The sequence below is a fragment of the Microtus pennsylvanicus genome, chromosome 5, assembly GCF_037038515.1.
Source record: "Microtus pennsylvanicus isolate mMicPen1 chromosome 5, mMicPen1.hap1, whole genome shotgun sequence".
NCBI lineage: Eukaryota > Metazoa > Chordata > Mammalia > Rodentia > Cricetidae > Microtus > Microtus pennsylvanicus.
The window spans coordinates 136382491-136395664 of record NC_134583.1 but is presented as its reverse complement, the minus strand read 5'-3'; the positions used below and the strand labels follow the sequence as shown (position 1 = coordinate 136395664).

The 13174-nt window shown below is 47.1% G+C and overlaps 1 protein-coding gene across 7 annotated transcripts in view; it reads left to right on the top strand.

Moving 5' to 3' along the window:
- Gfra1 (GDNF family receptor alpha 1) overlaps positions 1 to 13174 on the top strand; it is a 221303-nt gene that overhangs the window by 146903 nt on the left and 61226 nt on the right. For all 7 annotated transcript variants that reach the window (XM_075974539.1, XM_075974534.1, XM_075974536.1 and 4 more), the window contains one exon: positions 6878 to 7214. In XM_075974539.1, coding sequence (XP_075830654.1) covers positions 6878 to 7214 — 337 coding nt within the window. The remainder of the gene's footprint in view (positions 1 to 6877; positions 7215 to 13174) is intronic.

The window sequence follows — 13174 nt, the reverse complement described above, 5'->3', positions numbered from 1 at the left end:
TTGCTTTACAGCTAGTAGTTTCCTATGAGTGGGTACATACCATATTCATCTTTACTGGGTCTGAGTTACCTCACTCAGGATGGTTTCTTCTAGTTCCATCCATTTGCAAGCAAATTTCAAGACTCGCCCCCTCCCCTGCTGAGTAGTACTCAGTTGTGTAAATGCACACTTTCTTTATTCATTCTTTGGTTGAGGGGCCTCTAGGTTGTTTCCAGGTTTTGGCTATTGTGAATAATGCTACTGAGAACATAGCTAATCAAATGTCCCTGTAGTATGATTGAGTATCCTTTGGGTATATGCCCAAGAGTAGTATTGCTGGGTCTTGCGGTAGGTTGATTCTCAATTTTCTGAGAAACCGCAATACTGATTTCCAGAGTGGTTGTACAAGTTTGCATTCCCACCAGCAATGGGGAGGAGTGTTCCCCTTATCCACATCCTCCCTAGAATAAACTTTTTATTGGTGTTTTTCCTAATCTTAGCCATTCTGACAGGCGTAAGATGGTAACTCAGAGTTGTTTTGATTTGAATTATCCTGATGGCTAAGGATGTTGAACATTTCCTTAAGTGTCTTTCAGCCATTTGAGATTCTTCTGTTGAGAATTCTGTTTAGATCTGCACCCCATTTTTGAATTGGATTACTTAATTTTTTCTTTTATTTTTTTCGAGTCAGGGTTTCTCTGTAGCTTTGAGGGTGTGCTAGAGTTAGCCCTTATAGACCAGGCTGGCTTTGAACTCAGAGAGATCTGCCTGCCTCTGCCTCCCAAGTGCTGGGATTAAAGGTGTGTGCCACTATCACCAGGGTGTTTGATATTTTGATGTCTAATTTGTTGAGTTCTTTATGTATTTTGGAGATCAGTCTTCTGTCTGATGTGGGATTGGTGATCTTTTTCCTTTCAGTAGGCTGCCTTTTTCGTCTTATTGTCTGTGCCCTTTGCTTTACAGAAGACATATTTATTTGTTGTTGCTCTCAGTGCCTGTACTACTGGGGTTGGAAATAATCAAATTGAGGGCTGAAATCAACAAAATAGAAACAAAGAAAACAATACAAAGAATCAATGAATCAAAGAGTGGATTCTTTGAGAAAATCAACAAGATAGACAAATCCTTATCCAAACTAAAACAGAAAGAGAAAATTTAAATTAACAAAATCAGAAAGGAAAAGGGGGACATAACAACAGACACTGAAGAAATTCAGTCATTAGTTCATACTTACAAAAACCTGTACTCCACAAAATTGGAAAATGTAAAAGAAATGGACAATTTTCTGAATAGGTACAACATACCAAAATTAAATCAAGACCAGTGAACAATTTAAATAGACCTATAACCTACAAAGAAATAGAAGTTATTATCAAAACCCTCCCAATCAAAAAAAAAGCCCAAGGGCTGATGGTTTTAGTGCAGAATTCTACTAGAACGTCAAAGAAGAGCTGATACCTCTACTCCTGGACGTTAGTTTTAATCATTGTGATCGCTCAAGAAAACACCTCACTGTAGTTTTATTTTGATTATTTTTGCATAAATAATGATATTGAATACTTAGTATGTTTTTATTGGCCCTTTACACATTTATTTCAGTGACACATATGTTAAAATAATTGGTCTGTTTCTAAGGAGGGTTCTTTCTCTTTATCGTTAAGTTTTAAGCGTTGTTTTGTTTTGTTTTCGACACAGGTTTCACTGTAACTTTGGAGCCTGTCCTGGAACTCACTCTGTAGACCAGGCTGGCCTTGAACTCACAGAGATCTACCTGCCTCTGCCTCCTGAGTGCTGGGATTAAAGGCATGTGCTATCATTGCCCGGCCTTTATAAATTTTAGATGGTGGTTCTATGATACATATGTGTGACTATTTTCCCATAAGGTCTTTCAGACACACTTCTTTATCGGTGTTCTGATACCACCAGGAGTTTTTAATTTCTGTAAACTCTGACTTAGAGAATTTTTTCTTTGACTTTATTTTATATTATATGGTCCTATAGTGCTTGTTGACTGCCCAGATAATTTTATTTTCTAATATATGATTTTAGCATTTATATTGAAGTCTGTGATGTATCCTGTATTGATTTTTTTTTTATGCCTGGTGTAAAGTGTGGGTTGAGAATCTGGCACCATTTATTGAAAAGACGTTCCCCCTCCCAATTGGGTTTCTAGAGTGTCATTGTGGTGTGCCTGATGTGGACACCCCCCCCCGAGTCCTCCTGCCGCACCGTCCAGTCTGTGGGTGCCTGATGCATTATGAGGAGTTCTCAGTGGACTCCAGAGGCAATTAATAACAAAAAATGAACTTGTGAACTCAAGAAGGTGCAATTGATTTTTATATTAATTTTATATCTTTGACAGCTAAATTTAATTATTCTAGCAGTTGTTTCATATATCCCTATGGGGTTTTGAAGTCATTTGCAAACAGGTGTGTGTGTATGTGTGTGTGTGCGTGTGTGTGCATGTGTGTGTGTGTGTCTTCCTCTCGTCCATTTTTTATTTATTCCTGTTGCTGTATTGCAAAGGCTAAGATCCCTCTACTACAGCACAGACTCTGCAGAGAAAGGATGTGCGTCTTTTGTTCCTGGTCTTAGGGGAGAAAGTGTCTTACTATGAGATCTGATCATATCCGTGTGTCATAGCTGCCCTTTCTCAAACTGCGGAAATTATTTTCTATTCTTAGTTCGCTGAATATTTGTATTGAGTGAGTGTTGAAATTCACTGGATGCGTTTTTTTTCTGCTAAAATAACTCATTTTTTCTTCTTCTTGAATTCTGTTACTGTGGAATCACATTGATTTTTAAACATCAAAATTATATTGGATCCTTGGGGAAATGGTGCGTTATCTTCTTAACATATTGCTAAACAAGTAGCTCAGATTTGCCGGCGATTTTTACTTCTGCCTTTGTGAGGAGCGGGAGTCTGTTGTTTGCTTATTTCGCATTTGTTGGGTTCTTGTGTTGGATTTTTCTGGGCTCATTGAGGTGGGAAGTATAGTGGAAATGGTTTGTGTTCATAAGGGCAGAATCGTGTAGGAAGCCACGTCTGACCTGCGAGGTGGGAACAAATTAGTTTTGCCCCTCCAAATGTGCCGGTTGTACACTTTGGAATTTGTCACAGGCTCTGAACGAAGGGTAAGGAGACGGTGTGCTGGTATGGCGATGTGTGGAAGAAAATGGAATCAGCAGAAGGTGAGGTACAATCGCAGCCCCTGCTAAACTAAGTTAGCCACGAACGATTGGTTCAGACATAACACACTTTACTGTTTCCTCTGTACAAAGCCTTTCCTTTAGAATATTGCTTTTCTTTCCTTTACAACATTACGAAAATGGCCCACTCTGCAAGCATTGCTGCAGAAGTATGAGGAACTAGGTTCAGGGCCCCACTGCACACAATAGAAACCAGGTCATATGACTGTGGGCTCCCTGTGCTGGTGCCAGAGGAGACGGACAGGTCTCTGGAGCCCTCTGCCCAGCCAGGCTAGACACACGTGCATGCTCCAGGTTCCCTGAGAGACCCCGTCTCAAACAGTAAGACGAAGGTGCTAGAGGAAAGCCCCCAACACCGACCGGGCTTCCACAGAGACATCCATATCTCTGTACACACATGTAAACACATGCCACACACACACAGGTAAAGCTTAAGCTTATGTAATTATAAAAAAGTATGAAAAATAACAATGTCATGGGAACAAAAGAAAGTTACAGCAGCCAAGGCGTCTTAAGCTTGTATGTTGCAGTATGGATTACTTCCAGAGAAAAGGAAATTTTGTTGGGGTCATTGGCTGTCCTTCTATTTTTACTGGAAAGTTACCCTAGGTTTGTAAAGAAGAGGAGCCCTTGCTTGTTGTCGCAGAATTACAAAAACAACACAAGTCAAACAGTGAAGGTCAAACGGTGAGGTCGGTGGAATGACAATGAAGAACGGCAGGTTAATGCGGCATTGTGTTGCTGGAACTGAGTGAATTCTGACTATTGGGATGAACCTGAGGCCGGATGTGAGCATGGGTTCATTTTAGTGTGGCATGCCTGTGGTACCTGGTGCATGTGGCGACACCTTCTCTGCCATTTTTCTCCAGTTGAGGTTACATGCATTGTTGGGTCGTGTGTCACCAGCTCCTTTCCTTATGTGTAAACCACCTTTGTTTCAGGTATTTTGTTTTATGTGGACTTTAGAAAAAAAACTTTCATAACCTTTCATTATACACAAGTGCAGACATATTTTGTTTGTGTTGCTACAAATAAAGCTTGCCTGAAGATCACAGTGTGGAACTAGCCACACTAGTTAGCCAAAGAGGCCTTTTACTCCCAGCACTTGGGAGGCCCAGGAACACAGATCTCTGTAGTTCAAGGCCATCCTGGGCTACTGGAGATTGAATCAGTTTAAAAGAGGAACATTTCACACCTTTTATCCCAGCACGGGATCACACGCCCTTAATCCCAGTTTACAGAGGTGGAGACAGGAGTTATCGATATGGCTGGGCAGAGAGAGGAATATAAGGCTGAGGAGACAGGAGCTCAGGATTCAGTCTGAGGACTTGTAGAGACGGGGTACCCTGCTCAGTCTGAGGATTTCATAGAGGTAAGAACTAGTGGCTGCTGCTCTGATCTCTCAGCTGTCACCCTTCAGTATCTGGGTCACACTCAGGCCATCCTCAGGCTGGGCAGCAAACACCTTCACCTGCTGAGCCATCTCAGTGGCTCCAAGAAAAAATTTAAGTCTAATTACAGAATCAGTAACTTTAGACAGGTCTTTCTGTGGCACACCTCTCAACTTGAAGAACGTACTCAGCTTGAGGCTGGAATTTTGTTGCCACTGAGTAGCGACCACCTCCTCCCCTGCCCTCAGCCTCCTGGAGCTGACGTATTTACCGTCCCTACATGAGTGGAATCACGTTTGGTTTCCTTCAGACAATGACTCATTGAACCAGGACGTCCGTCCTCAAGTTTCCTCTATATTGTCACAGGCTGCAAGACTTCCTTTATAGGGCAGAGTTATATTCCACGTATTTTTATATTCCTATTTCCTAGCCTTGCAGCCCTGCCCAGCCCACCTGGACCCTTTCCTGTCAGTTCTCTCAGCTCCTGGGATTGCCCAAGTGCCTTCTGTCCATCGAGAGAACAAACACGCTAAGAAAGAAGGAGAGAATAGAGAGAGGCCACGCCTGAGTAGGGACTTGCTTGGGAATCTAATCTGTAGGGTGCTAGTTTGCTCCACCCTGTCTGGTCTTGAGATTCATTAGCATAACTGCTTACCTGCAGCTGTGGGCCACCTTCTCAGTGCATTCTGGAAGGTTCCTTCATTTCACTTCCTCTAGAGAAACTCCCTTTCATAGGTGTTGACAGTTACTTCCAAGAAAAGTCTTAAAGCTGAGTAACTGTATTTATCAGGCTGGTCTGTGGGCATGTGTCTGGGGATCGTCTGGGAATTGTTAATGGCAGTGATGATGGAGGAAGACCCAGCCCCCTAGGACTGACAGTATTCACCAGGGGTGGGGGAAGAGGGGTGACTTTAAAGCTATCAAGTGGTCAGGTCAGTGTTCATTTCCCTCTGCTCTCGACTGTGGGTGTGATGTGAGAAACTCTTTCAGACCCCATCTTGTCTTCTCGATGATAGACTGCTCCGGAACAGTATGCCAAGTGAACCCTTTCCCTGCGTTGTCTTTTTGTCAGGGTGCTAGTCACAACAACGAAGAAACCACATGGGTCCTGAGCCTGGAGCATGGGCCCTAAGCCTAGAATGTGGGTCCTGAGCCTGGAGCATAGGTCCTGAGCCTAGAGCATGGGCCCTGGGCCTGGAATGTGGGTCCTTGGCCCGGAGCGTGGATACTGAGCTGTGTGGGCTCTGAGCCTAGAGCATGGGCCCTGGGACTGGAGCGTGGGTCCTGAGCCTGGAGCGTGGGCCCTGGGCCTGGAGCGTGGGTCCTGAGCCTAAAATTTGAGTCCTAAGCTCGATTCCCCTTGTCAGTTTACTTGAAACTTCCCCATTGGCCCAGGCAGCCTGTGCAGTTGCCCTGGGACTCTGCCTCCTGGAAACTCTAATCCAGACTGCACAAGAGTAGCCCATAGTGGGCAGTGCTGGCTTTCCAGGCAGCCTGGGCACAGAGAGCCCGAGCAGAAGCTAGCATATGCTCTGTGATATTTCTAAAGCCTGCGCAGTATAAACCCAGAGAAATTCTATCCAAAATCTGAGCTGAATTTTCCTAATCAGGAACATCAGTGTCCACAGAGCCGACATTTTGGATGTGGTGAGCTAAGTGGTAATTGAGGTTTGGAAAATTTTGTGTGCTTTATTCTGGTGCTCATCCAATGGCCTATGATCTGAAACTCAGACGCAAACTCTCTGGAGTTGCTTCTTCCTGTTTAGAGAGGCTGGCATAATATTTTGTCTTCTGGGCTCAAATAACCATGTAATTACTCGGTAATCATATAGTAATTAGCATGTTCTATACGCATTTATTACATAATTATATTCCTGGAGGATTGCATGGCAATTATACTTGCATTCAGCATATCATTTTATATACTGTATCATGAACAAGTATATAATTTGTTGCTGTTTTCTTTGGTCCTGATTTCAGTTTACCAAGCAGGAGCTGGAAACATTTTTCCAGTTGCCTTTTTTTAACTAGTAGCTGGGCAGGTGCCTGAGTTCCCAAGGTGGATCCATAGCTCCACAAAGATGTCTAGGGACATCTAGGGACTACTGTCGGCTCCTTGCCTTTGCACCCTAACACTTCCTCTGTGTCATAGACCATTACGTCACCAGGTTTGAGACTCCTTGAATTCCAGAGTTTGTGCATACCCAGGGGATTGGCGAGACTTCAATGCAGACGTGCGTGCGTGGGGACGCTTAGGAACCCAGTCCTGCGCTCACTCCTCTCTCTCTGCCTTACAGTGGAGCACATTTCCAAAGGGAACAACTGCCTGGACGCAGCCAAGGCCTGCAACCTGGACGACACCTGCAAGAAGTACAGGTCTGCCTACATCACACCGTGCACCACCAGCATGTCCAACGAAGTCTGCAATCGCCGCAAGTGCCACAAGGCCCTCAGGCAGTTCTTCGACAAGGTCCCCGCCAAGCACAGCTACGGGATGCTCTTCTGTTCCTGCAGGGACATTGCCTGCACGGAGCGGCGGCGACAGACCATCGTCCCCGTGTGCTCCTACGAAGAACGGGACAAGCCCAACTGCCTGAATCTGCAGGACTCCTGCAAGACAAACTACATCTGCAGGTGAGTGTGCTGCCTGCAGGTGATTGACGTGGTTCAGGGGAAGCCCTGGCCCCTGCTCCAGCTGCCGGGCCCCAGGCTCCTATGCTTCTCTCAGGCTTGGTCGTCTGAGTGGAATGGTGAGAGTTTGACCCTCTGCAGCTGCAGCTAGACTTTCACAGCTGCTCGATCTTACCTGGGGACAGCCCCATCTTTAACCCGGGAATGCTTTGAGGCAGAAGGGGCTAGGCCACTGCTTACAGGGAGCCCTCTGAGGTGAGGGAGGCACCTGGGTGAGGCCAGGTTGGAGCAGATGTTCACTCGGGCTCCGGGGGGCTGCCAAGCCTGGAACGGAGCTAGCCAAGGATAGAGATTCTTGCTCTTCAGGCGCCTGGAAGAGACCAGACAGTAGAAGTTGGCTGTGTCCAGCCTTCACTGTGTGTGTGTGGGGGGGGGGGATGTAGAAAGCGTGCATCTATTGGTTTATTTTTCACATTTGAAGGAGTCCAAGACCGTGTCCTCCACCGGAGGAAAGGGATATGGGGTGTGGGGTGGGGTTTGGGGGTGGTGTGAGGCAGTGGGATAAGGGTTGCACTAGTAGCTCCTTTTCACCCCCCCCCCCCAGCCCCTGTTGACAATTTGATGTATGTCCTCCCAGAACCTAGTGCTAGAAACCAGTAGAAACCAGCGAGCAGAAATTAGCTCTGCACACTGCGGCTTGCCATGTTTCTCTCCAAAGAGCAGATCAGATCCTGAGTTGCAGACTCCGGCAGGGCGTTGTATCTGTGCCGCCTGCACCCTGTCCTCGAGGTTGGGTGCAGGGGCCTCAAGCCTCTGTAAGTCTCTTGTACTTGGTGGGTGGGCAGATGGATGAAACTGTTCTATAATAATAGATTCTCTGTTTCCAAAGTCTAGCGATCAAGAGAAAACAGAGTGCCTGATGTGTTAGTTCTAATTAGCTGTTGTTAGTCTCATTCTGGTGGAAGGGACTCCTTCTTTCTTTAAATGAGCTCTAATAGTGACCAAAGGAAAGGGAAACCCCTTGTATGTATACCTATCCTGTGCTGAAGCTATTCTCTGCCCCTCCCTCCCTTTCCATGTGTGGGGGCGCATTTGCAGGCGTGTACAGACACACATCTGGGTATCTGCACTGATCGTATAGATCAGCCTTAGACGTTGTGGCTCAGGATCATGTCCACTATGTTTCTTGAAACAAGGTTTTTCACTTTACCAGGAACTGTCAGATTCAGTGGAGCTGGTGGGCCACTGAAACCCTGAGATCTGTCTGCCCCTGCCCCGCCCCCACCCATGAGGCTGGTGGGCCACTGAGGCCCTGGGATCTGTCTGTCCCTGACCCCCCCAACAGCTCTGGAATTACAGGTGCACACCATCAGACGTGTCTTTGTCACATGGGTTCTGGGGACTCACACTCAAGTCCTCTTACTCACAGGGCGAGCACCCTGTCTGAGATCTCTCTAAAGCACTTTTGTTAAAGGTTTTTGGAGAAGAGTGGACATATAGGTGTGTGCTGTTGTTTGCTTTGTTGGAAGCTGTGCTCTTGCTTCCTGGAGGGGCTTGGATGTAGCATTCCAGGAGCAGTTTATGTGTGGAGACATGAGCCACTCTACTTCCCAGCCGCTGGCTCCGCAGGGTCCTCTTGGGGGAGTTGGATGCACTATCTTGTCCTAAGCACGAGGTAGGAACCTGGAAAGCGAGTGCAGCTGGGAGAATGAGGGATGGTGATGGACTCCGGGCCTCACATGCAAGAATGGGAAGGCTCAGGAACTCTGAAGCATCCTTTTACCGTGGGGCAGAAGGGATTCCTTTTGTGTGAACAGGACTTCTACTGTCTTCTTTGACTTAGAGCCTGAGAGTTCATCTCTAAGATACCATCCTACTCACTACTGAGTCAAGGAAAGAGCCTAAGCTCTGAGTCCTATTAGGGAAGGAAGAAGGGCTGTAGAGGGCAGAAGTGGAGGGCTGGCCTAGGAGATGAATCCTTCTCTTTTAAAGATTTACAGTACACATGACTTCCAGGTGACACACTCACATGGGTCCAAAGCCTACCATGAGTGTTGAATTTCACCTACACACCCCCCCTGCTGTGCTAAAGACGTAATCCTTGGAGTGGTCTAAATTTGTTGTATTGCGCTGGACTCCTGTTCAGCTAGGGAGAAGAACTGGGAGCTCGAAGAGTTGGAGGCCCATGGCTCAGCTGGTGAGGCCGAAACGGAAATGGACAGGAGACTAAGAGGGTTCTTGCCCGAACTTGAGTGCCCACCCTGCCAAGGCCAAAGCAGCACAGACAGAAGCCACAACACCACAGCGGGGTGGAAACCCTGTGAGTGCAGTACTGTTACAGCTGTTGCTGCTGCTCTGGGTAGAATTCGAGTCTTGAGAGTCAGAGGTGGGCTTACCAGGGAACCCCACCAAGGAAAATTTAACTCACGTGACTTATGGGTTTTATACCCTGTCTTGAGTCTCCCCCGGGAAGGTGATCTCTCTGGCGTTACCCCTTGTGAGATTATCTTGCCCATACTTTTTTTTTCCCCCAGAGCCTGGACTTACTGCTCACTCCCTGTTAACCACTCCCTGCCAATGGGAGTAAATGTAATCTGAACCACAAGTTGGCTAGTGGTGTTTTCTTTCAGCAGATCTTACTACTCTTGTCTTTAATTTTAGTCCATTTATTTCATCTCTTCTCAGTCCAGTTTAAGGAGGAAGGAGGCCTCTATATGCCTACCCAAGGCAGCGGATGGTAGTGCTAGAGCCTGCAGTTCTGTGGGCTTCCTTCGGTACTCACCCACCTCCCTCTAAGCCCACTGAAGGGCTTGTGTAAACATCCCGACTGGGAGGGGTGGCAGGAGGAGACACCACGTGTTAACTACCCCTCACCCCATCTTCAGACTCTCCAAAGAGCCATTCCTGGCTTAACATCCTTGCCTATCAAAGAGCTGCTCAAACTGATTAAAACCTCTCTGAAAGTAATGTTTTCCTACCGCAGCCTTCAGGTTTCCTTCCCGAGGGTCCCAGGGTGCCTTTGCATAAAACCGGCTCTCTCTGCCTTGAGCCTTCAGACAGATACAAAGCAACTGGAGGTTTGCTCTGCCTTTGTTTTTCTTTCCCTCCTTTCTTCTTTAGTGAAACTGACAGGCTCCTTTCCTCTTGGGGTGGTTGGGGAAGGAGTGAGTTTGACTGCTCGGGCCTCCAAGCTTCTCTGGAGCAGAGCACGCACCAAGGTGTTATTAGATGTCTGTGATGAAATCTGAAAGCTCTTGCTCCTCCCCTGGAGCACCACACCTCACATGCCAGCTTCCTTCTGGTTGCTTTCCTCACTGCCTGGAAGGCTGACAGTACCTAGTGTGCCCTAAAGGAAGCCTGTCCTTCATTCCTGATGCAAATTGTGTTATATGCATTATTTAAATTTTTACTCTGCCTGCTCCCTCCCTTCCTCCCAAATTCCAACGTTCAGAGCTAAGTTCTGCACTTGAGTTCTGACTCAGGATCCCAGAGATTTGCTTCGATTGCTCTGAGCTCTAATGAGCCGCTCAGGCACTTGGCTACTCTCATTGCCAAGAGAATCTTCTCTTGAGCGGTCTGCTCTGAAGAATCACAGAGGTAGCACCATCCTCGCTCTTCTTCCTGTGCCAAGCAGAGAGGTGGCCCGAGGCTGCTGAGCAGGCCACCTGTCTTGTGGCTTTCACCGCTACTGTATGCTGTACTTGTCTAGACGCTGGGGCTGAAATGATTGCTCCGTGCATGCAGCAGAGACCCTGCAACCTTGCATTCCGAGTATGCACTAAGGTATCGTGCCTCAGAGAACTGGGTCCTGGGGGGCTGAGCCAGAACCAGCTGCCCACATCGGACAGCAGCCCAGGTTCCTCTTTGGCAGAATGCCCCAGAGGGCATGAAGCGTTTCTCTGCATTTAGTAATACTGGGTCATGGTTGTCTACTTCTTCTAGACTACTGGCTAAGTATGGTGGGGCTTAGCTTTAATCCCAGCACCTGGGAGGCAGACACAGACAGATAACTGTGAGTTTGAGTCCAACCTGGTCTACGTAGCAAGTTTCAGGGAAGCTGCAAAGCAAGACCCTGTCTCAGAAAATCATCTGGGACTAGACAGAAGACCCAGCTGTTAAGAGTACCTGATGCTCTTTCAGAAGACGTAGGTTCAGTCAGTTCCCAGCACCCACGTGGGGCTCATAACCACCCGTAACTATGGATCCCTGAAATATGACCCCCTTTCAGATCTCCTTGGGTACCAGGCAGCATGTAGTGCTCATATATATGTCCAGGCAAAACATGCATACACATAAAAATAAAATAAATCTAAAGATGTGTTTTAAAGGAGGAAGTAAGGGGCTTTGGGACCTCTGTCTTTGAACCTCTCCTGACCTCCTGGAGATATTCCTCCCTTTCCTCTTCCAAGTTCCCAGCTTCCCAGCTGTAGGTCCTCATAGTCTTCAAAATAGTAGCTTGATTAGTCACCAAGTATATGGTTCTTCTGTCCCCTGGGCACCCAGAATCCTATAATTACAATCTTAGAAACCCGGGAATTGGTCACTGAATCAAGAAGGCACCCATCCCTTGGTCAGCTTTAGAAGAACAGTGTGTGCAATCTCTGAGCTCCTGCCCTAATTAATACCTCTTTTGCCACACTCGGGGTGACCCTCTTACATGTAAAGGAGGTGTAGCATTGTTAATTCGTCAGCTGGGACAGCGGAGAAACATACCACAGAAGGACTGGGGGGGGGGGGAGGAATTTCCACCCCCGTGGCTCATTTAGTCCCAGGGTGGTTAGGCATCTTTGAAAGGCAAGAGTCGTGTTTCATCTACCTGGAATAAGACCCTCTCTGCACAGTAAATGCGGGTCCTAATGATGACGACTCTCTATACTTCTGGAAGCTCCTGTGTTAACTGAGTGCTGCGTCACTAGGCCTGAGTCTGTCTTGACGTGTGGTGAGTTCGAGAGAAAATGACTGAGAGGATAATTAATGCCTAAAACTAGATTAATTTGGCAGATTGATTTGGCACTTAATTTTATTTTACATTAACTCATTCATACATGGAAATCAGCGATTAGACAATTCAAACTTTTGAACCATGGAAAGAAAGGTCCGGGAATGTGAGAAAATACAGCAAACCGTTTTCCAGTCCATTTGAACGGCTTTCATCTCAGATGAGTACATGAGTGTCTTTAGCGATGCGTTCAAAGTGCAAATGGCTGGTTTTTAACACACCCACCTGTGTGAGCCGTCTCTCGCCCACGTGTACGAGTCTGCACGCTAACTTACTTATCCGCCCTTGAAAGCTGGACAAGGGTGTCCTTCAACACCCGCTGCCCTCAGGTGAGGACAGCATTCGCTCTTCTGGGTCTCATCCCAGGGGTGTGTGAACAGACAGGCCTGCTCCACCATCTTCTCTCTCCGTAACTCTCCCTTGCAGAGGCCAGGCTGAAGCAGTTTGTTTCTCCTGGCATTAGTAGTGTAAGAAAAGCCTGGATGGATTCAATCTGCATTCTTCTCCCTGCCCATTGTTCAAGCTCTTGCCAAGCCCAGGGGCTCCCTGCTGTCTCTGCCTTGACCTCGCCACCCCCAGTCTGCCCACACTTCCACAGTCACTCTCTCCACTCTTGGCCAGGAGACGCGGAGAGGTGGAGACTCTTTGTATTATATTTGCCTATGGTGTTGATTTTGGATCCAGGGGGAGGTCTTCGCACCAAAGTTTTTTTTTTTTTTCCATTGTTCAGTGGGAAAAACAAACTAAAGAAAAATGTGGGTGAGCGATGCCCAGGAAGCCAGAGAGTGGAGCCAGCATTCAGATCATTGGTGGCTGAGAAACAGAGACCGTGAAGCAGAAGGGAGCTTGTGGACGTGTGTGTGCGTGTGTGTGTGTGCACACGCGTGTGTGGGGTGGGTTCCACACCTCAGTGTGATTCCAGCCAAGCCCCGAGGAGATCTGAAGAGGCCTTAGATAGGCGGTT